The sequence below is a fragment of the Phalacrocorax aristotelis genome, chromosome 6, assembly GCF_949628215.1.
Source record: "Phalacrocorax aristotelis chromosome 6, bGulAri2.1, whole genome shotgun sequence".
Taxonomy (NCBI): Eukaryota; Metazoa; Chordata; class Aves; order Suliformes; family Phalacrocoracidae; genus Phalacrocorax; species Phalacrocorax aristotelis.
This window is the reverse complement of record NC_134281.1, coordinates 29,096,480-29,120,878: the sequence shown is the minus strand read 5'-3', so window position 1 is coordinate 29,120,878 and position 24,399 is coordinate 29,096,480. Positions and strand designations below refer to the sequence as shown.

The 24,399-nt window shown below is 39.1% G+C and overlaps 1 protein-coding gene across 2 annotated transcripts in view; it reads left to right on the top strand.

Moving 5' to 3' along the window:
- Positions 1–21,489, top strand: part of HMCN1 (hemicentin 1) — a 214,411-nt gene extending 192,922 nt beyond the window's left edge. Inside the window, exons 92-107 of one of the 2 annotated variants that reach the window (XM_075096766.1) lie at positions 304–474; positions 2,530–2,700; positions 3,150–3,299; positions 3,629–3,766; positions 4,097–4,218; positions 5,296–5,533; positions 6,879–6,941; positions 8,384–8,503; positions 8,790–8,924; positions 9,444–9,557; positions 9,891–10,016; positions 10,834–10,962; positions 14,935–15,285; positions 18,082–18,201; positions 18,857–18,983; positions 20,086–21,489. In XM_075096766.1, coding sequence (XP_074952867.1) covers positions 304–474; positions 2,530–2,700; positions 3,150–3,299; positions 3,629–3,766; positions 4,097–4,218; positions 5,296–5,533; positions 6,879–6,941; positions 8,384–8,503; positions 8,790–8,924; positions 9,444–9,557; positions 9,891–10,016; positions 10,834–10,962; positions 14,935–15,285; positions 18,082–18,201; positions 18,857–18,983; positions 20,086–20,452 — 2,642 coding nt within the window. In that variant the 3' untranslated portion in view covers positions 20,453–21,489. The remainder of the gene's footprint in view (positions 1–303; positions 475–2,529; positions 2,701–3,149; positions 3,300–3,628; positions 3,767–4,096; positions 4,219–5,295; positions 5,534–6,878; positions 6,942–8,383; positions 8,504–8,789; positions 8,925–9,443; positions 9,558–9,890; positions 10,017–10,833; positions 10,963–14,934; positions 15,286–18,081; positions 18,202–18,856; positions 18,984–20,085) is intronic. The other variant, XM_075096765.1, reaches the window with a different exon arrangement.
- Positions 21,490–24,399: the final 2,910 nt, after the last annotated feature.

The window sequence follows — 24,399 nt, the reverse complement described above, 5'->3', positions numbered from 1 at the left end:
TGCAAAGCGAATTTCTCTGTATCTCACAGTAGAGTGTAGTGACTCATTTGGTTAAGAATACGTGCTGCATACTTTCCTACGAACAATGACGTTCTGGAGTTGGTTAATGTACTCTGAGAAATTGCTGAATGCTGGACAAGATAACTTTCTTAGATCTTTAATTGTCTGGGTTTTTTATTTTTATTTTGGGAATATAAATTTAAAAGTTACTCTCCAATAGGAATATTTTCCTAGCTCGACAGTCTGGTTTTTAAGTATCTGTTATCAAGAGAAAGACAGATAAAATCAGACTTATCTTTGCAGTTCATGGCAACTGGGGTCCATGGAGTACTTGGGGAACTTGTAGTCGAACATGCAACGGAGGCCAGATGAGGCGATACCGGACCTGTGACAATCCTCGCCCTGCCAGCGGTGGAAGGGCATGTGCAGGGGCTGACATGCAGATCCAGAGATGCAGCACTGAACTGTGCCCTGGTGAGTTCTCAGACTAACAGAGACATTAAATGCATCTTTCCCTGGAAGACTTCAGGGTATACATAAACTATGTGAGATTTTCATATTATGAAAGGAATGTAGAACATTCCTGTAATTACTTACAATTTCATACAACCTAATAATCCACTCTACTTTTTTCTTTAAATGATTGTCATCTTATGAGGATCTCCCCCTTCACATGTTAGATTTTCCCAGAATGAGGTGGAATAATTCAAAACAGGAAATAGCATATAAAAATATCTCCTACACCTAGCAATTACTTAGGTTTTACAGTAAATACACTTTCCAAGGCTCCTAGTGAACTCATTATAATGTATTCTAGGAGCAGGGAAGAATGCTCAGCTCAAATGCTTTAAATAAAACAACAGTCAAAGCAGTTAACTGATTTATTGACAATGCATAACTAAGGGGCAATCAGTGAACTTACACATTCAGGATCAATATCGGCAATACAGCAGATAAACCACAATGTTGGAGACTTACTAAACACCTACAAATTTCTAAACACCCTTCTATAACACATCCCAGAAAGGGATTATTATTATTTTATTGTTATTAATTCTGATATAATAATTAAAAAATTATTAAATCCCTCCTTTATGTGTACTTCTCCTGTGGGAGATGTAGGAGCTCCAACTTTATGCGTGCCTGTGCCGCATTCAACACCCTGCTGTCCCACACACTGGTGACAAAGCCCCTGCTGAGGCCACACCCACACAACTGAGGTGTGGGCCTCTGCTTGTGGCACCCCATACCATCAGCCCCCACTAGCTGGATACCAGCTGCTTGTGGCGTGCAAGGATGGTTCTCCATTAAGACTCAGTGGAGGTTGCAGTGTCAAGCCCAGTCTGATTTTTCCTTCTTTACCCTCCTCTTGCTTGGGTTTATCCTCCCCAGTCATAAATTTTCTTGTTGCTTTTGTACTTTTCAGTTCCCTCATTACTGTTATTTTGGCTAATGGTTGTCTCAAGGAAACACTTTTCATTGTTACTTTCCTCTCATCATTGCCAATTTTGGGCAAATGTCGTATCAGATCAGGCATTTCCGGATGCTCTGGTCACACAGTGTACAGTCACATTCCTATTGTATCATCTATTGTTATCAAGGCTGTGATACCAAGAGGAGGCTGTGCAGAATCCTGCACATCAGTACTTCAAGCCAACTCTTAATTAACCTCTTGTGAGTGTTTCGACGGATAGAAAGTGTTTTCTTTATTTGCAAGATTTATGGTTTGTTTGTTTTCCATCGATTTTATACCCATGGAATGTGAGATATTTTCTTTGTAGGAGTAAGAGCACTGAAAGCTCTGGAAAGCCAGGTTGTCTCTCTAGTGATAGCTACCAAAATGCTATAACAGGAGAGTCTGAATATTGACAGCTGTTCTGTATGAACTGGTTTGTGATGGGTCTGCATACATGTGACAATGCTTTTCTGTTTTGAAATCAGCTTCTACATAACCTGATATTTTCAGGGAACAGACACAGAGACTGGCAGGAGGTACCTCTACAGAACCTCCTGGGAAAGCAGTGGGCAGAAGTCAGGCAGCAGTTGGTCGTAAATCTCTTCTCCCCGTAGAGCAATGAGTAGGCAGCCACCCAAAGCCAGCCTGAGTTCGCTATGTGCACAGCGGACCTATCTGTATGCCACCTTTGGGGAAGGCTTCCATGATTGTGCAGAGGGACATGTGTGGTTTATGCTGTAGAAAGCTTCCCTGGTCATCCATGAAGTGGTACTTCTTCAACATGACATAGGGAAGAGTTTGACCCAGCTCTTGCTAAATCTCCAGCCATTATACTGGAAACATCCCCTGGGGGAGACTCCTTATCTCCAGTACAGCTGATGTACAAAAAAAATTTTAAAGCTGGTGTGTTTCTTAGGGTAGAAGTGTTCATGCCTGCCCATTAAGGTGTTTTTGTCATCCTTTTGGCTATATCTTTTCTCTGTCATATTGGTTCCATCAAGGAGGAAAGACCCAAAAGCGTCACTGATGCATTTAAAATGAAAAGTTGCTTTCTTCATTCTTTCTTTCTTCAGTGGATGGGAGCTGGGGGCAGTGGCAAACATGGAGCCAATGCTCTGCTTCTTGTGGAGGAGGAGAGCAGACCCGAATACGCCTATGCAGCAATCCAGCCCCGTTAAATCGTGGACGTCCTTGTCCTGGAGACTCCTCCCAGATATCCAGGTGTAATACACAGGCGTGTCCTGGTGAGTTAACCTACAGCCTGCATGCAGTTACAATATGGTGAAAGCCTGTGGTGCTCCTAATTTGACTGGTAGTCTCCCATGTCTTGGCCAGTTAACCAAATAATTTTTTTGCTTAAATCTCCCCTTCAACTTCAGCTTGATAAATTTTTTTGTTAACCTTGTACATAACACGAGAGTATGCTCTTCAACAACTCTTGCTTTTCAGACAGGGGTAAGCGCATAAGGGGATCCCCATGTAATTGTGCATATATTTCAGACCACATATACAACATCCTGTTATTTGCAGGTTGTGAGCTTTACTGTTGCAAATAATGTAGTAATATATGCAGAAATATCCTTACTTCTTAAAATGCTAGACAATATTTCTGAATTTTCTTTTCCCAAAAATATCAGACAGCAGAGTTTTCACATGGGCCTCATTTCTTTCCTCCCATCCCTCCCCTGCACAGGTGGGCCTTCACGTGCCAAAGGTAGCATCATTGGAAATATTAATGATATTGAATTTGGAGTTGCTTTCCTGAATGCCACAGTAACAGACAGCCCTGACTCTGAAACTAGAGTAATACAAGCAAAGATTACAAACGTCCCTCGGACCCTTGGTAGGCTTTTTATTACCTTTTATCACCTTTCTCCTTGAGCCAGGCTGAATTCTGTGCAATGTCAGTTTTCACCACTTCTTTTCATTAAGTGTCACTGACGAAATCTTTCTAAACTTTTCATAGACAGAGAGAAGAAAAGGGAATCTTCAATATTTACTTCTAGTATGTTAATATTTGTAAAATGATTCTGAATATACCAATACATATTTTTTTCTGGTTTATGTCTTCAGGGTTACACCAGTTTTAGGTCTTCATGTTCAACTCCTGCTGATGTGGGCTTCAGGATGTTAGGAAAAAAGCTCTCAAATGTTATGTCACATTTCTTTCAGGTCCAGCGATGAGAAAGCTTGTTTCTATACTCAGCCCAGTTTATTGGACAACTGCAAAAGAAATTGGAGAAGCAATGAATGGGTTTACGCTCACTGATGCGGTCTTCAAGAGAGAAACTCAAGTGGAGTTTGCAACTGGTTAGTTACCTGCGATATACTTTCTCCCTCTGTTTCCAATAAGCTTGATAGATAACTGCATTTCTTAAAAAATAGCACGTAACAGTTGCTGAATTTTGAGTCGTGTGATTTCACCAGTATTTTCTGAATGGCTGTGGCTTTCTGAGGCTTAAAAACAGCTTTTAGAGCTGTAATTTGAAATGTAATTTTTTATTATTGCAGGCATAGTACGCCTTATAAAAATATTAGTGTAAAATAACTGGTCAAGGGATCCCAGTTTATGTACTGTGTGGCTAACATGAGTCACTGGTTAGGACATTTTATAAACCAATATTATCTTAAAATTCATAGGTGAGATTCTGCGAATGACTCATATCGCCCGGGGCTTGGATTCAGATGGTGCCTTGCTGCTGGATGTTGTTGTGAGTGGCCACGTGCTGCAGCTCCAGTCAGTAGCTGATGTTAATGTGAAGGTAAAGCTGCTTGAGATACACGCTCCACTCTCTCACCGATACACGCTCCCTCTCGCATCAATACCTGAGCAGTAGACGCTCAGTCAGAAAACTATTTTACTGTATATAACTTATTTCGTGCCTGCTTTAACTGATGGATGTTAACATTGCCTTTGAAAACAAAAAGTTGTCACTAGGAAGGTAGTATTGGGAACTCAGGATTTTTAGTTGTTAGAAGGTAGTGTTGAGAAATGTCTTTGGGGCTGGTTATCACAGGTGGGCATGTCAGGTGTTGCTTTCAATAGAGCTATAAAGGTGCATCTTAAAGCCTGTGTGACTTCTTGGCTTCCCTGAGGATGACACCAGCTCTTTTATACCATGGCACCTTGCAAAAATTTCTGAATATTACTGGTGATTTGTTTGCAGTTACAATTACACATAGTCTGGCAGAAAAACATTCCTGTGGCTGATAGAGTTGCAAAGACAGGGAATTAACAGATTCTGAATCATATTACATCACAGGGTATTTTACATCACAGGGTATTTTATGTGTTCTTATCATGCATGCCGTCATGATGCTCTTAATGATGTACTCCTTACCTTGCTAAAGCATCAAAACTTTGTCTTGTGGAAATATCCATTATGGCACACAGTCCTATTTTATATTTTGATACACTGCAATATCTAGCACATCCAATATTTATACCTTTTTTCAGTGGCAGAATTTTTCTCTCCTGATTGTTTATTTAGCACATGTTGTCAGCATCTGACTTAGAATACCAAAAAAATTTTAGACCTCAAAAGGTTGCTATTGAACAATAAGATAATTTTCAGGGTTTTTTGGAAATGTTCTGCTGTGGCCCCATCATCAGGATCCTCAGTATCACAGCCTGTTTCTTATTTAAAGAAATATACCAGGCACTGTTAAGATTCAATAGGTAAAACAAGAGTAAAAAAGGCGTGTTGTGTGAAATGCTATTTGTTCAGCTATTCATTAAAAAAACCCTTTCTCAGAATACGTTTCATGCCACTTTGAAATGACAACCACAATGGTGTTGGCTGTACTTAGTGGCTGAAGCCTGAATCTTGCTGTTTCAGGATTACACAGAAGACTATATTCAAACTGGCCCTGGACAACTGTACGCCCATTCTACTCGTCTCTTCACTGTAGATGGAGTTAGTGTTCCCTATACATGGAACCATACTATCACCTATGATTACACTAAAGGAAAGATGCCTTTCTTGGTGGAAACACTCCATGCTTCCTCTATTACAACAGAGTACAACCCACTGGAAGAAACTGTGGCTTTTAAAATCTACGCTTCTGTTGCAAAAGGTATTGTTCTAATCTTTCACAAAAATAAAACAAAAAAAAATAATATCATTTCTTCCTAGAATTCATTAGCTATATTCTCAAAAGCTGGTTATGGCCTTGAAAGAGGAAATGCTGTGAAACTTGGGTAACTTTATGGTAGATCCTGGGACCTACATGTCTTGTTAATATACCCATAGACTAATATGAAAAAGCTCTTGCAGTTTGCACTTACTCTTCACCTGTTGGTCTCACTGTTGATGCACACCTGCATTTTCTGACACTGCTAATGGCATCACCAGCAGCTTCAGATAATCAACCTAAAATATTTCTCAGTTTCCTTGCATGTACCTTTCATTCTCTAAAGTGAAATTACAGTTGCTTTTTGTGTGGGGTCAAGAGTTGGTGGGTTTTTATGTTTGGGTTTGGTTTTGCATAGCTATTAAGAAAAAGGATGGTGTATTTTCTTCTCACAGCAAAACCACGTAAATGTAAGTAAGATAGTAATGAGGTGGGAGAACATTCAAAGTTCAGCACTAAGATGGGTAAAATGTCCTAAGTCATCCCTCAGATCTAACTTTTCTGGAATTGTTTGGCATATACAGAAAATAGGATGCTGAGGTGCAGCTTGAAAACTCTACTGGTACTTTATAGATATTTTTTTTTAAGGCCAGATATGAATGATGCACAGTTCTGCAGCGCTGTATAGACACGTGCTTATGTACTGTCTGTAAATCTGGTGATTCCTAACACAGAGTTGGCAAGCTATAGCTTAATCATCCGTTGTACCATGTCTTAACATTACTAACTGCTGGCTTTTATTAACCTTTTACCTAAGTGATTCTAAGGTATAGAATTATTGAATCAATCTTCAAGGAGCAAAATACATGTGGTCTTTGAGCAGTACCTACCAGAGTTTTCCATTACAGATCATAGAATGAACTTGTGTTCTTCTACAGTGACTTCCCACGATCTATGACATGGTGATTTATTTGGTTTGGGTATATTTCCCTCCTGTTATGTGAAGTGAAACTGAAAGGTCTTTATTCTTTTAATAATGAAGACTTTATGGAGGAACTTGGCAGGTTGTATTATGCTGGGATGCAACTTGGAGTCACTCTGAGGGAAACCCCCCACCTTTTCAATGTTTTTCAAAACAGCAAACTCCATGTAGTACTGACTTTTAGTGCCCAAGCAGGCAAACCACTAACGTCTGGATTTTAAAAGTTTCTCTTTTAGTATCCAAGTAAAATACATCTTTTATAAATAGCTGCACTGCAGTTCTTAATATTAAAGGGTTTTTTTAAAAGTAATAATAAAACAGCCATATTTTAATCCACAAATAACATGTGCTTCCTTTACCTTACAGGAGATCGTAGCAATCAGTGCCCTGCTGGATTTAGTTTGGACTCAACTGGGCCTTACTGTTCAGGTAATGATGTGACAAGGGTAATGTGTAATCACAAACTCATAGAATGGTTTGAGGTGGAAGGGACCTTTAAAGATAATCTAGTTCCAACCGCCTGCCACGGGCAGGGACACCTTTCACTAGACCAGGTTGCTTAAAGCCCTATCCAATGTGGCCTTGAACACTTCCAGGGATGGTGTGTCCACAACTTCTCTGGGCAACCTGTTCCAGCGCCTCACCACCCTCATCGTCAAAAATTTATTCTTTATTTCCAACCTAAATCTACCCTCTTTTGGTTTAAAACCATTACCCCTTCCTGTCCTGGCCCTTTACCAGGGCCCCTACAGGGCCCTGCATCTTTCTTATAAGCCTTCTTTATATATTGAAAGGCTGCAATAAGGTCACCCCAGAGCCTTCTCTTCCACAGAATAAACAACCCAACTCTCTCAGCAATTCTCTGTAGCAGAGGTTTACCGGTCCTCTTACCATTTCCACATGGCCTCCTCTGGGCCTACTGCTGGATGCAGTAATCAACCACCAGAATCTACATCACCTTTATCTAGAGTTTCAAAGCATGCAGTATGTACTTCAAAAAGTGTAAGTTACCATTGATAAAATGGTGTGGACCCAAAGGCAGATGAAGACTTCATTTCTGTGCTCACCTGGAATATAACTAGTACCCAGACAACTTTTCATCTGTATCTCAGCTACAACTGGGGGACACTGAGCCACAGTATCTGCTGAGCGTGCAAAGCAATGAAGCACTTACATGATCTTTGTGGAGGGAAGGATGAGGGTTGGCAACCTAGACAACAGCCCGCAAGCTCCTGTTTGGGTGATGGAGGTGAAGAGAAGGTTATGAGCGTTTTATCTGTCTCCTCTAGGTGACTGAGTCACATTTATCTTAGGGAACAATCATCTTGATATACTTTCCTGGACTTATTTCATTGCCCCTTGAGAGCTTACAAATTAGGGAAATTATACAAGAAACAAACACTACACCATCCAAAAGCTTTGAAACCAAGAAAACTGAAAATAAGGTTGCTAAAAGAATTTTGATTTGCAGTATCATCTGTAAAACAATACGAGTTCTAAAACTTTAATATGGAACATGTAGTCATTTTTGCATATGTTTCTAGGAAATCTTAAGTCTAACACTGAAACCCATCTATTCTGTTGTAAAGAGATTCTCTGGAAAAGATTGAATCAAACATTCATTACCGCAGGAGTGACCCAGTCCTGCAGAGCTAATGCAAGATTCCAGCAAGCTGTGTTAGTGTAGATTTGGTAACTGTAAAAATAAGAGTGGAGAATGCACCGCTGAACCGTTTCTGTGAAGCTGCTCCATTGCTAGATCTAGTTTTGCTCTACCAGACATAGACCTGTTATGAAGGGTTTGTTTGGTATAGTTCCTTGTAAAGTCTCGTGATGGCTCACTGGTTTTTTCAAACGCTTCCTTGTTCCAGATGAAGATGAATGTGCTGTGCGAAATCCTTGTTCCCATACCTGTCATAATGCCATGGGATCTTACTACTGCTCCTGCCCAAAAGGCCTTACTATCTCTGCGGATGGTAGAACATGCCAGGGTAAGATAAGTATTGCTGTGGTCAGGTTGGATACAAAAGGCCCCATGGCACTTAAATCGCTAGGGAAATGTTCTGTTCGGGCTGGGCCATTTTCTCTTCATAAGAATATAATTTATTGATGGCATTCTAATTATTTCATATGTGAATATATTTGCACTCAAGTATTTCATAGTTGATCATGCTCAAGACCCTGCTTAATCTGTGTTTCGCTTCAACAGAGTGAGGTTTACAGCTTGTTTTAAATTATTTTAATAATTAAAATGAATAATTTTAATTTTAATTATAGATATTGATGAGTGTGCATTAGGTGGACATACCTGCCATGCTGGCCAGGACTGTGAAAACATCATTGGCTCATACCGCTGCGTGGTTAGATGTGGGAGTGGCTTTAGGAGGACGGCTGATGGATTTAGCTGCCAAGGTATGGAGAGGTCTTTTGGTTTCTGGTGTTAGCATTCATAAGCTGAAAATGCTGTCCTTCACACAATAGAAACTAACTTTTTAACATCTCCAAATATGATGTCTACAGATTTTCATTATTAAGGTTGTGGGTTTGGGGGGGTTTGGCTTCTTTTGTGTGTGGATTTTGTTTGGTTTTTGGTTTGTGTTGGGGTTTTTTTGTGGTTTTTTTTTGTCTATTTGTTTGTTCGTTGTGTTTTCTGGATTGGTTTGGGTTTTTTGTTTGGTTTTTTAAACCTTTTGGTTTTCCATCTTTAGAAATCCTATCAGAGAATAATAACTTAACATTCTTGCGTTTGAGTCCCATGTGCATTTTCTTTTACAAAGTGAGAGAAGTAAACACTTCTGAACATATGTCAATAGTGTAATAACTAGAGCTCAAAGCAGAGTCCAGAATGTTGACTCAGCCAAAATACTGTTGAGGTAAACGATGACAAGAGAATTCACAGCTATGGTATCAAGGGTTTGTGTTGTTCAACAGATGTTAATGAGTGCCAAGAGTCCAACTCCTGTCATCAGCGTTGCTTCAATACCATAGGAAGTTTCCAGTGTGGTTGTGATCCAGGATACCAGCTAAAGGGCAGAAAATGCATGGGTATGAATGAATTTTTGACTGTTAATTCCCTCTTTCCAGTGGGCATAGTTCAACATTTATTTGCGGCTATTTTTCTTATTGGAAACCTTTATGAATGAAAATCGTACTGTGGATGATATTCTTAGTAGGCGTTTCTGAATTTGTTTATAAAGCAGTACTAAAAGCCAGAAGAAGTGGGAATTGGACTGACTGATAAATGTACATGCAATGCATTCAAATGCATGTACACAGTATCATTACAGCTGAGTTATTCTGCTTTTTAGGATTTGAGCATAAGGAAGTGAGTTCATTTCCATTCTTGCCTTTTTTCTTTTTTATTTTTTTCCCCTTAAGATGTAAATGAGTGCAGGCAGAATGTATGCAGGCCTGATCAACTTTGCAAAAATACCCGAGGTGGCTATAAGTGCATTGATCTGTGTCCCAGTGGAATGACCAAAGCAGAAAATGGAACTTGCATTGGTGAGTAGAAGTGTTAATGTACTGTATGATGATGGTAAACACAGGGACAAGGATGAATTTTAAAAAAAAACAAACTACTAACTTGAAGATGGTCCATCCCCAGTTATCAAGTTTTGCACATATTAAGGCACTAACTTTTTTCATTTATGGTAACATACATATTTAACTTTTTTGTAATTGGGATTAAAAGAATAGATGTATCCTTGACACTTCTAGTTTTCCATTGCTCTTAAGAAAGAACAGTAAGGTTTTCCTCAGGATCTTTTTGGTGTTGTCGCCTTGAATTCTGCAAATTGTTCATTGACTGAAATGTTTTGCCCCATGTGTGAATGCTTCCTTAAAAGTTTGTCTCAGGAGCTCTGATCGCGATCACAGATCCTTGCTGCTTAGCAGGGATGCTATTAAACATAATTGATGTTTTATATTGTACCAAATTTTTTTTCTAGTGGGGAATGACTGGAGGATGGATTAGGTCTCTTTAGGAGAGTAGCTGATCACATTGGAAACTTCAATGGAATTATTTGAAAATTAACGGAAAATGTTTGTGTAAATGCAATACAGTTGAAAAATCTATCTGTGTATCTGCTCAAAATCTGCTTTCAGATTGTGAAACACAGATTGTAATTTGTAACACAAACTGTTACAGAGTAATGCCAGATCATGGCACCAGGTAAGAAAAGTGTGAGTTCGGAGGCCAAATCAATCTAGAGGCCAAATTCACTTGTGGCTTAACTGCATTCCTTCTACATTAAGAAGTTTAAAGCTGTAAAAAGTTTCAAGAAAAATCTGACTACTTCCCCTTGCCTTGTTGCTGCAGACATTGATGAATGCCGGGATGGAACCCACCAGTGCCGCTATAACCAGATTTGTGAGAACACACGAGGAAGTTACCGTTGTGTGTGTCCAAGAGGATATCGGTCCCAGGGAGTTGGAAGACCTTGCGTGGGTAAGCTGTCCAATCACATTAAAATCCCATATTTTCTGCTGCTGCTTTTGGCTGGGCTTTCTGCTGTAACATATCCAACAGTGCTACCCCATTTGAAGACACTGTTATATAGACAAATTTGCTCTGAAGTTAAAAATTACCCATCTAAAACAAAGTGTCCCATTTAAAAAATAGTTAAAACTAAACGATTCTAAACAGAAATTGTTATAGGTCCATACTTTGAAAACAAAGCATACTAGGGTCTCAGAGCACTGGTGAATGGATGTGGCAAGCTACCACTCCACGAGAGGCTTCATTTATAAAAATCAGGTCAGATTTGTTAATTGATTGGACAGTGAAATGTGCCTGGCTATACCCTGGACTGCATTCATTCACACCTGAAGTCAGTCAAGCAGGGAGTGATGTGGATTCCCCTAAAGGAGAACACCCAAAGGAAGTGTGTTGCAAGTGAACGGCACGAACACACTTACTCACCCGCTCGAATTGCAAAGGGTGTTCCATATGTGGGTAGAGGGGAGGAAGCTGATACATGCTTATCATTCAGCACTCCCCTTTCTGCTTTGGGTGGATCACAGCAGGGAAGGAGGATTCCTGTCAGTCACAGGAATGCTGACCATGTATTTACTCCCCAGTGCTATCTACGTAGAACCTTTTGGCATAAAAACATGCAGAGCTTTCTCCCACGCACGCATGTGTAGCATTTGAAGGATGCTCTCATAGCTCTAACGTGGATAGCAAGAGAGTCTAACGTACGGTGTCAGTGCAAGTGCATAAAACACTTCCCCGGGCATTTAGTAGACCTTAGGATGGTCAGGATGGATCATTTAGAATCATCCTTTCTGTATTTATGTAGAATATGTAAAATATAATAGCCGATCCACCCTGATAATAATGATTTATGAATGGTGGTATATGACACTAAGTGAAGTTGATTTCCATTGCTCTCAGGTATCATATCGGAGAAGCATTCCTGCATGATGACTTCTTCAAGATTAGCTTTCATAAGTAATAAAAAGCTGCTTTGGAGAACAGGGTAGTTTTTTTTCTTTTTCTTTAAAAATAGACTAAGATTTTGGACTATGAAAAGCCAGGAATATTTGTTTTTCTTTAAAGAGATTAAATTGTAGTATGAAACGTTTTGGCTGTAGGCCAAGACATTACTTCCACCAGCTGCCTCTCAACTGAAATAAAATCAATCCAACTCCTAAAGATATATTAAAACTATTTAAACTTTTGACAGTAATAAGGTGGATAAAGTCTAGGACTACAGATTTTCACAAAACACTAGCAGCTGCCCTAAAGCCATCTTCTGACCAATGAGTACTGAAAGCTCCCTCTGAAGTAAAAGTATGGCCTTTATGCACCTTTGAATTTTTATCTGCTTAAAATATATATTTAAAATATAGATGCACCAAATATATTAGTTCACATGTGTTAATAAAAGCCAGTTTTTATTGTTTGTTTCCAGTGAGCACAGGGAAGAGTTGAAAAATAAGTAGAGGCCCAGGCTGAAACAGAAGAATTTAACTTTATTCCTACCTGTGCCATTCTTACCCTGTGTAAAGTCCCTTGTGCCACAACTCCCTGCCTGTTAGATGGGGATAAGATGCTCCTTTGTCATCACAACACCCATAGATGCATTTTTGCATATAACATGTGCAAGGCTATCTAGAATTTAAATTCAAATATTATTCTTCAAGTTAAAGAATGCATGAGAATTTAGCTATTTTTGTTTCAAAGTCATTTCACCTTGTTCTTGTAAATATTCGTCGTTCATAATCAAAGGGATACTGTCCAGTGGAGACTTAGGCTTACCAGTCAGTCAGCAATCACTTCTCACAGGGAAGGCTATGGTATAAATGCAAGTGATTTGCTCCCTTCAGTTTTGCTTGTATTGCACAGGATGATCCTACGAAAGAAATTGCTTGAATTTTCACCTGTTTTTATTGCATTATTTCTATGATAGTCGTATATTGCTTATCCACAACTTGTTCCAAGGACATTGTTTTTTGTAAAGATGTTAGTGCGAATACCTATTGTCTATTTTATGCAGGTAAAGAATGTTAAACTCCACAATTAGAAAACAGTTGAGTGCTAAGGAAATAAAAAGTTTCAGTCTTCTTTTACATGCATTATGAGTAATCCATTTTTCATCTTCAGCACATGACAAAGGAACATAAACTTAAAATTTGTATTAGTTGTTGCCATATTTAGAATTTAAGTTCTCTTGTTTATAACACCTGACAATATTACCCTAATGATATTTCAACTAACACGTAAAGTTTCAGTTACATGTTTGTGAAAGAACAATAAGAAAATACTGTAATACTCTGCAATAATTATCCCTGGACTTCCAACTCTCAAAATATTTAATTATTAATACCCAAAAATATTCTTTAAAACCTTAAAATATATAAAGTATTAAATACTTAATAAAAATGCAATCTAATGTTCTGCTACGTTTCTGAACAGTATTACCTTTTAAAAACCATTATCATGCATTTGAGTCTTGGAGGGTTACAGACTGTGCTCAAAATGCTGTGTTCAGAGGGAACCAATATGAAACTGTAATAATGCTAGCTTAATGATACACTATTAAAATAATAATTAAAAGAATACACACTTTTCACTAATATGAAATAATTAAACCCTTACTGAGTCACCATTAGGATCATCTTTAAATTAGAGTAAAAAAGGTTTATAATATATCTCAATTATGATATGTTGTTACGTATGTTAATATCAGGTTAGTTATTTCTGGTCATTGCGGAGTTGCAAACTCCTGTTTGGAATTAGCAGACTTTTGTCTTTTTCTGATAACGAACGAATGTAAGTTTGAAAAGGAATACCACATATGTCAAATTTTCAGCTGGGCCTGAAGTACCTTGATGAAAATTTTAGAAAATTTCTTTCTGGTAGTGCCAGAGAGACTGTGGGAGAAGGCTTGGCCCTACAGTGTCCAAGAGCATTCATATTTACTTTATTTTGCGTGAAGGACACTCATCACATTATATCCTTAAACCCTTTACCATACTTCATATACTCACTGCTCTCTGTTTTGATTTAAAGGTGGATATTTACTGCTAGAGTTCATCAAATTACTTTGGATTACAATTTAAAGGGAAACAAAACCAAAAAGAAGCATTCATTAGGAAAAAATAAAATCTATTTTTTTTATTGGTACAAAAGTGAATTAATATTTACTGTTAAGCCTCCAACCTTTCATAGCTGGAATGGCCAATAACAACATGAAAGGTTAGAACATACCCGACCCCCTTCCCCTGCAGCCCTGTGACATCCTCAAGACCTGAGTTTTCCCCTGATGCAGAGTACGATAACCTTTCGGAGCTTTTGAGCTTCCCTCAGTGCCACTTTGAATGAATTTCTAATGCTGTACTTAAGAATGCCCCGTGTTAAGTTTCCTCCTTTAAAGAAGGGCCCAACATCATCTCCCACTCATGAAAAAAAATAATTACTGAGGTAATGTGCAGCTTATGCTGAAATGATGAACAGCGTGGATCCTAAAGGCCACTTGCTTCTTCAAGTGCATCTTTTCCGGTAACCAGCAGGAACCGCAGCCGACAGCTTTCAGGCTGTCACGTGGCCCTGCTTTTGCAAAAGCAGGGGAACACACTTGGATCCCCATTTTATAGCCACACCTTATCTTCAGTAACACTTGAGGCAAGACTTTCAGCAGAGTTCGTGTCCTGCGTGAGCACAGTCTTTTGTCACAAGCATCCTTACAGGAAGAATAAAGGTATATTACTGTACAGGATAGAATAACCTGCCTGCTTGGCATTGTGTTCTCCGTATTTTACTGGCTTCAAGATCTCACTTTTATGTCTTCAGTTTTTTCCACAGACCGAGATAAGTATATATGTATATATACATATAGTTATGTGTTGTTGTTTGTTTTTTTTTTTTTTCTCCTTTCCACATGGTTTGTTGCTCTGGATCATGTCATATGAGCAGATATTAATGAATGTGAACAAGTGCCTAAACCCTGTGCATTTCAATGCACCAACACCCCCGGCAGCTTCAAGTGTATCTGTCCACCTGGACAACATTTATTAGGTGATGGGAAATCTTGCGCTGGATTGGAGAGATTGCCAAATTATGGTGCCTATTACAATAGCTATAACTATGCTCAATTCTCCCCTGTGAGAGACAACTATCAACCTCAACAATATTACAGGCACTCCTCAAATCTCTACAGCTCCTTCTCAGAGTATAGAAACAGCAGAATACCTTTCTCCAGGACTAGAAGGAACATTAGAGAAACTTGTCCTGAAGGCTATGAGGCAAGAAATTACAGATGTGTAGGTAAATGTCAGTCATATCTATGCAATTCTCTTGTTTTGGTCCGTATTGTTAGGTTACTGTTTCATATATACCAGGGGCTGATGGTTTGTGGTGCTGTGGTTTTTTTTTTTTTTATTGTTACCCTGATAAATTCAGAGAATTCTGCATGTTCTTGTCTCCTGAGCATGTTGTAGCAAAAATGTTTTCAAACCTCCTCCTTTTAACCTCTTGTTTTAATTTGTGCTGCTTATTGTGAGTTTGCAAATTATTTTGTTCCGCTATTCTCTTTCTTCTGATTATGGTAGCTCACCTTTGCGAATTTTCTCACACTTCAAAAAACAGCAGTAGATCCAATGTAGTCCTGGGGATGTTGCTTATGCCAAACTCCCACTGATAGTAGTAATAATCTGGTTCAAAAAGGTTTTGAATAAAGATTTTAGAATTGAGCACACTAGGGCCAATGCCAGCACGGCTGCAGGACAGTCAGTCACTGTCATACGGGCAATATAAGCAGAAGCTTTTAAATTATCTGTATTTATGATATGCAGCAGGTTCTAGTGTAATTTGCTGAGCACAGAGAGACTGATTACAGGTAAACAACTAGGGGGTTTGTCATAAGGTGTGACAATGACAGCACTGCCGTTTCTTTTTTCCATGATGAGGAGAGCAGGGTAGCTATAGTAACTGGCAAGCTCTGCCCCAGTCATTTGTTTTTTTAAAAGGTGCAAAGCCTCGGAGCACACTTTAAGACCAACAGGAAACAAAGGTATTTGACACCTCTAACTGTAAAGCTTTTACTTAACTTCCTCCTTACTCTATGAGCTTTTCTGAGGTTTTTCAGTGAAATGTTCCTATTTTCACAAGTGCTGAAAATTTAATTCAGGTCCTTGTGAAAGTCAAAAGGAACAGCAGCCTGTACCGTTCACTGACTGATTTGCACTAAATGTGAAGAAACTAAGTTGAAAAAAAAACCCATGCTATTGCTCTAAAGTTATAAATGTCAGGTTTTTCTCATGTGGTTGGTGTCTGTGGATCTAGACCCTCTGTTGCTGCTAGTCTAGAGCCAGAAAATGGGTGCTCAGGCCCAGCCTCCCTGGAACACGTTCCCCTCCCTGCCCTGGAAAGCCCAATGGACCTGGGCAGCAGAGGGGCCACCCCTGCGCTGTGAGCCAGGGCTCACCCTTGTCTTTCAGGATGGATCGCCAGACCTGATCCTTTACGCAAAGGACAGATGGGGATATAAAAAAAATTACTTCAGCTTTTGAAATATGCTTCTCCTAAACCAGATTTTGCCCACTTAACTCACATTTTGAGTATCTCAAGGGAAAAAAAATTATCCAGTTATTTTGTGATAATACTGCTGAGTTCAGGACTAAGAGTACCACAGTCTAGGCCCTACTAGAGCTTGCCCCAGTGCATTAACATAGCAGTTTGTGGTGTGTTAGCTGTGTATCTCAACCTAGCATATATGCCAGTGGCACTTCATAGGAGGCATAATATCCTTCCAGGATAAATATAGTGATCTACAGCTAGATCTAGCAACCAGAATTATTGCGAGAATTATATAGCAGTGTATAATGTTGAAAAATATGAGTATACTTTTATTAATAAAAATTAGATAGGCAGACATCAAACCTTGTATTTGCATTATAAAGATATTTCAGTAGTTGTATACATGCAGCATGTTATGTGTATAGCAGTTTAATTGAAAGACCTAGGAATATAGCTACTGCTGATGAAAGCGTTAAGCTAAACGCTATGATCTTCACCCCAGCTTCCAGTTTGAATTAGTTAATATTCTTGTACTTCTGTTTCATTGGAATAAACATCTAAATTTGAATATTATTGTTTGTTATGGAAAACATGCCAAATTATAAAAAAAAAAAATTAAAAAAAATATTTAAAAAAAGGTCTTTTAATAGACACCCATCAGGATTTGATAACAACATACTGTAATTGTCTACAGTCGCATCTGTTTCTCTTCTGTGTTTGCATCTTTATCTAATGCAACCCCTGTAAATCAGACAAAGAGAGGGGAAGCAAAGACCTTCCTTCTACTGTTTTAATCATGCAAGTCAACTCTTGTACGAGACTAACTTGAGTAGGATCTCTATTGCTCTCCTGCATTAGGCAGACATTTCAAAAGAAATTGTAATTATGTGTGATCTGTGTCTAAATCACACTAGTCTGCTTTGAAAATTTTATATAAAGTGGTCCGGTACTTCTATATTTGAGAGGGAGAGTAAAAAAAGAAAGTTAAGAGCATTTATTGATAGTCTTCCCAGATACTGAGCTTAATTCATCCCCATGGCACAAGGAAGGTCAGTTTGGAAGGGAAACAGCTTTGCCTGAGGAGGGATTAACTGTAAGAACAACTCCTCCACTGTCAAGGCTTCCTCTGATGAGATAACTAATCTGGGCATTTCCTTACCATATTGCCTAAAACCTTTTTATCAGGCAGCTTGGCTTGCTTTTGGGGGCAAGGCTGTATTTGTATAACCTTGTCAATGTATATGGATTGTATGTCCCCCTTTCTTCCCAGGACTGTCAGGACTGGTCTCTCTAGCCAGAATACATATTATGGCTACCATCAAAAGTGGTGAGGACTTTAAAATTATTAAAAAGTTTTAAGGAATAGCACAGGTAAGGTGTGAAAGGACTTGCTAGTCTTAGACATTCCACCCTATCAGGAAACAAGATCCACACAACTTCCACCAACTCTGTCCATACTCTATTACAGAAATAGGACAAAATACACCTCAGTTCAGTACCAGGTTCAAATAAGCCATGTGTACGTGTTCATGTTTCTTTCCACAGACGTTGATGAGTGTGAAACCAGAGACACCTGTCAGCATGAATGCAGAAACACCCTAGGAAGTTATCAGTGTACTTGTCCATCTGGTTATCGCCTTACGTCCAATGGCAAAACCTGTCAAGGTACAACGATCCCTTTGAGTGTTCAGAAATAAAAAAGTGTTGCAAATAAATAAGATAACAATCATGTTCAGTACATGTGTATGCCAACTCTTTGAATTTGCTATATGGGATTCAGCATTCAAATTTCAAGTTTTAGAAGTTCTTATATTTCACATTTTAACGCTTCATAAAAACACCAGCAAATTAGACAATTGCAACTTCTTATTCTCTGAAGTTTCCTCATGTGACCTTACATTACACATTTAACTCCAGGCAATAGACAGCAGCTCTAGGCTCAAACCCAATGTAATCCTTAACCTGGCTCTGTCAAAAACAAAAAGATACTGTGGGATGTCTTGATTAAAAAAAAAAGGCATAAAAAAAACCTAATTAGCCTCTGTTGACAAAGCAGCTATGGTTTGTGTTGGAGCGTGGCTGTAGGGCAGCTTTAGCACAATACACCCTCTGGCACAGTAATAAAATGTCAACAGTAATAAATGCATGTTATTGGAACTCTGGGCTCCAGTTGTCTCTAGCAGCAAGACCAGATTCTGAAAGATTTCACTGTGTGCAGAGGTAGACTCTGCAGTCTGCTCGGCCTTTACTGACCCAGCTAGTTTTTGGCCCGTAATTTCTTCTACCAGCAATTGATCATTTGCATGTTTTTTACATTCAGATATTGATGAGTGCCTCGAACAGAACATTAATTGTGGATTAAATCAGATGTGTTTCAACTTGAGAGGAAGCTACCAGTGCATAGACACACCTTGTCCACCAAACTATCAGCGAGAGCCTCTTTCTGGGTATGTTTTCTTTTCAGCCCTTTTCACCCACCCCAAGCTTGATCCTAAACCTGTATCCATCAGAAGAAATTTTGTCAAAGTTTGACTGACACCAGTAAAGCTCATACTAGCAAAAGATAAAGCATTGACATTTGAGATGCTCATAGGTTTCTTGAGCAGCAGTATTCCATGTTTCCTCTGCACCACAACCATAAAGTGTGCACTATCCGTGCAGCATTTTACTGTTAGGTCAAAAGGAAATAACACCAGAATGTTATTTTACTATATGAACGCTGGTGGGCAGCATGCTGTGGTTTCTACTGCTGATTCAGTGTCGTTCATTTGTCACTTACGGGACTGCCTTTGCATCTAAGTTTTTTTCTGACTTCTCTAAAGGCCTAACTTACCATCAATTTCAAAGCATTTAAAATATTCTTTTAGTTGTGGAAATAATGCTACAGTTCATGGTAAGTTTTGTTATTTTAAAGTTATTTATTTCCCTGTTCTGGAAAGCATATATTATTTTCTTTTAATCTTTTAATACACTCAAGAAAATAGCTTATTTCATAGTCAGAAAACATTTTTTGTGATCAAACTGAACTGGAATGACACTTAAGTTGACATGGATAATGTTCTTTGACGTCTGTTATTACTGACAAGCAGAGCTGACAGATATCTCCTCTTTTGACTTTTGATTAATAATAAGTAAAATTTACTTTGCCCATCTTCATTCCAAATTTTTTATTTTATGATCTAACACACAGGCACCTAACACACCTCCAAATGGAGCTGCCTGGTACATTTTAAACAACCTTTCCAACTCTAATTTTTAAGATCACAGTCACTGAGACACGCACCATTGACTTCAACAACAAATATTGTATTCAATATGGTTACGTTACCTTTTGGGACTTTCTAAGGTGATCCTGTTGAGGGAAAATGGGACATTAAACTGGCTGCAACTTTAAGGAAAAATGGATAAAGAGTGCGTGATCATATTACCTCTATAGAGAAATTGAAATTCTGCAACAGAGTGAATGGGAAGAATTGATCCTTCAAGACCTATTACAATACTTATGTGTCATGCCTTCTCCCTGGGCTAAAGTGCTCTGCTTATTCCTAGGTTCTGTCTGAAAAACTGCCCAGCCAATGACTTGGAGTGTGATCCAAGTACCTATGCCTTGGAATACAAACTCCTTTCCCTCCCCTTTGGCATAGCTGCTGGTCAGGATTTAATCCGACTGGTTGCCTATACTCATGATCAAGTCATGCACCCAAGGACAACTTTCTTAATGGCAGACGATGACCCAGCAATCCCATTTGCCCTGAGAGATGAGAACTTGAAAGGAGTTGTGTTCACCACCCGGCCGCTGCGAGAGCCAAAGACTTACCGCATGGGAGTCAGAGCCTTATCCTACAGCGTCGATGGAAAAATTGAGTATCGGACAACTTTCATTGTTTATATAGCTGTGTCAGCCTACCCCTATTAAACACCCAAACTACTGGACAGTAATCACAGTATTTTAACCACATTCATAAATGCCAATGGGTATTACCACTTCCAGACTGACTTTACTGCCTGCCAAACAGTTGTGAACCATGTCACTTGAAAAAGGTGCTACGCTCTTTTCTTTTTCCCTCCTTCTCTGAGGCTGCTTATCCAGTCCCAGTATTCCAATTCAAGAGGAAAATCCATGGCTTTGAGGACCTGTTACCACTTTATTTATTACACTGGAGTAGTAATTTTCCACAGTTTGTTCTGAAAACCAGCAGAAGAATCAAACTATGTGCTGAAGTACGTGGTCAAAGCAGTAGGCAAGGAGCAGCCTCTGTTGAAAGCAACAAAAGAAAAACCTAACCAAAAAAAAAAAAAGTAATTTCAAGTGGTCTACATCATACTTTACAGGTTGCTAAGTGTTTTACAATTTTATATCTATTAGAATCTTTTTCTTATCAAATACCTGATAGAATTAGGGCTGTAATATAATATGTTGTGTGTGCAAAAAACCAAATAGCACTGTACCTAAAGGTTGCAAATGCTGAAATAAAGGGTATTAAAGTTTGTTTTCAGCTAAAGAATCCACAGTAGAATTGGGAACTGGTACATTTGATTTCCATGCAAGTTTAGAGATGTCACTATTCTTTTGGAAGAAAAACCAACATGGCTACTTCTACTTTATACAGCAAGTATTTTATAACTTTTTTTTTTACTCTGACATTCTGGTATAGCCATTTATTTAGCTCAAAACCATATCCATTTCAGTACTCCTAACTCAGTTAAGACGTTTTGGGTTTTTTTTTACAAATGGAACATTTTCCTCCTAAGATGATGTAAGTTTGGTTCAATAATGTCAATACACTGTACACAGGTAATTTTGCCAAGATGTATTCTATTTTTATGAAAGTGTATATATGTTTTTCCTATGTGTATTTTCTATGCAGTATCTCAAGACTGTTTTACAGTTTGCATAAAAGACAATGCCAATACATTGAAAATAATCAAAATAAAGGTTCCCATTGCCTTTGAGATTGCTGTGAGTTTCATCACTGAAAAAAGTTCTTTCCCATTTGTAAAGCGCTTCCCTTTAGTGCCAGCGGAGAATGCAGAGGGAGGCGTGCCTAGCAAACGGGAGAGCTGCATGCACAAACACAGCCAAGGCTCCTGTTTTTTATGCCAATGCCTTCCCCTCATCCTTTAGTTTTTCAAAAAAATTCAGGGAAACTGGTACACTTACCATAAAACCTTTTATTTTATCCAGGGCCTACTGAGTAGGAGACATCTCATTTCCTCATAACAAAGATGTGAGGGAGGGAGAAACGAGAGTAAGCTATAAGACCAACAGGTAGTTACCTCAATTTCTTTTCAGAATGAGACTCACACTGAAAATTATGCCCGTGAGGGAATTTAACTCCACTGTGAGGCAGGAAGAAAGAGAAAATTTCTATTATGGTATGTTTCGTGAGATGAAAAAGAGCCCAACCAGTTACAAAGTTAACAGGCTTTAAGACAAATCTATTACTTCTTTTAGGGTTAGGATCTTACCAGATGGAAGTCACTTAAGCACTCCCGGTCACATCCACAGCTTCGTTTCCACTATTCGCTTTCTCATCCTGTGCTTTTCAGGTGCCCAGCTGTACCTCGAGTGGGAGGAGCCGCTTGCCCCTATGGAAGCTGTTAGTTACACTGAGATGATCCCTGGCATTGAGGGACCAGCAGGATTTGGGTTATTGTGAGCTTTATGGTTTTTCACTCATTGACTTGTTGAAGGGAATTATGAGTAAAGGAGCACTTGTGTCATGCCCTTCTCTTCCTCGGATATCTTCTCCTGTGTTACAAATTTCCAATCTTTTTTGCTTTAAGAAAAGGATTGCAAACATGTTAAATTAAATCTCAGAGCAAATATATCTGCTGCAGATCTACCTCCACCAGCTATCTGACCCTATATCTAACAGACTGAAAAGTCTATTGTTTATTATTATTTTTTTCTGTTCTAACTTGAGAACTAAGAGGCAGCTAGTATGTGTGTACATGTCCACCTAAAATTATGTATTTGTTAAAGATTTAAATCCTTATCTCATAAATACAAATTTTAAATTTTATAAATACAAAAAATATTCTACTGTATTTATTCCTACTTTAGGTAAGGCTAGCAAAACCCTGACTGTACTTTTCAGTGTCTAAGAGTTGTACAGGTGAGCCTGCAGTCACTTTGTCCAGTCCCTTCCATTAGTCTGCAGAAACATTTGCAAGATCGAAGGTTCCTTGCAATTCTGGGAAAGGATGATATGGTCTCCCTATCATTTGTAACAAGACATTTTGCAAATGTCCTCCTGTCACAAACAAGCCTATACAAAATGGTCATCTAAAAGTCTGTCTACACTAAAGGAAATGCAGGTGAAAATTGGAGCAGACAACATGCAAACAGCTAATTCTGAGTAACTCCACCTGCAGGTATAGGCTGGACTACGACTGAACAGTTATTCCCCATATCAGTAGGCATCAGCCCTCCATCAGAGAGGTTGAGCATACATGTGCTTTTGCAAGGATTTTGTCAGTAGGCGTGTGAGCTTGTTGAGGGGGATTTTAAAAGCTGACTGATGTCCTACTGCCACCCCAGATACACCATCAAGTTTCTTTAACCCATTCTCACTGGCTGGTTGTAACTTGGAATAACCAGCGCTGGTCTGGGAAGCAATCCCTGCTTTTCTTGAGGAGCCCTATTTATGTTTGCATCAGTGCTGAAAGGGAACTGCTGTCTCTCTGCTGGCCTTATCTCAATCATCATGATATATTTTAATTAAAGAATGCATCAAAGAACGTTGGAGATTAATGACTTCCTAGTTAAAACCCTGCCCCTCATTCAGCTTGAGGAATAGACACAGCCCTGTAACTGTCTCTTTATGGTCAGCATTAAATAGGCACAGATGCATGACAAGGGCAAAGACCTGACAGTGAAACCACTGTGGCAGTAGAGCCAAGGAGTTGCAGGGACTGATGAAAGGCACCATGCAAAGCATTGGTTAAATAGTTAAACTATAGCCATGATCCCTTTCCCAGAAAGAGAGGGAAAGTCCCTTCGTAAATATCTCTCTACTTAATTGCAGAGCAAACACTCTTCCTAGCACGCTGAGAGCCGTATATGAGAAGCTTAAGTTCTTATTAAAAAAAAAAACACAAACAAACAACAAAAAAAACCCCAACCACACCACCACCACCACAAATAATAATATAATAATTAAGAAAAAAAAAAGAAAAAAGGGCGGTCCCAGCCAGAGCAATTCTTTTGGGTTAGTTCGGACATATGCTGAATAAACAGTTAATGCTTCGGTGCTACCTGGTGCCCACACTACCATCCTTTTGTACAAGCCCACTCTTTCCACTGCTCATTTGATTCCCTGGGGTGGTAACGCAGCATTTCCCCCTGACCCTAGTCCTGAAACACCGCCCCGTGACATTGGCTCCCTTCCTCTGTTCCTGGGCTGTACCTAGGCACTAACTTGACAGCATTTAATTGACTACACTACTGTGATTAAACACACCCTATGAAGGATGGCAAATGTGTTTTCTACATTACAGATTAATTTATACATACTGTTAGTTTAAGTGTGACAGCTTGTGGCATTCCAGCAGCATGCAGCTGGGCACACAAGGCTCCCTGAAGCTCACCACCTCCAGATGACCACAGATACCAGCTGCCCACTTGCCGCCGCACTGCCCAGCCCACATGCGTATCCCAGGAAAACATCCTGCCATGTCTGAGCCTTTGTCAGGGCCCAGCCAGACCCACTTTTTCCTCCCACCAATGATCCTTCCTTATTAAAGCCTAAAGGGAACGACATACCAAGATGCAGCACTTTTAGCAAAAAAAAATTGTGCAATCCCGTCAAAGTACAAGTTCTAGCAGAGGCCTAAGGTATGAAAAGGAGTTCAGGGATG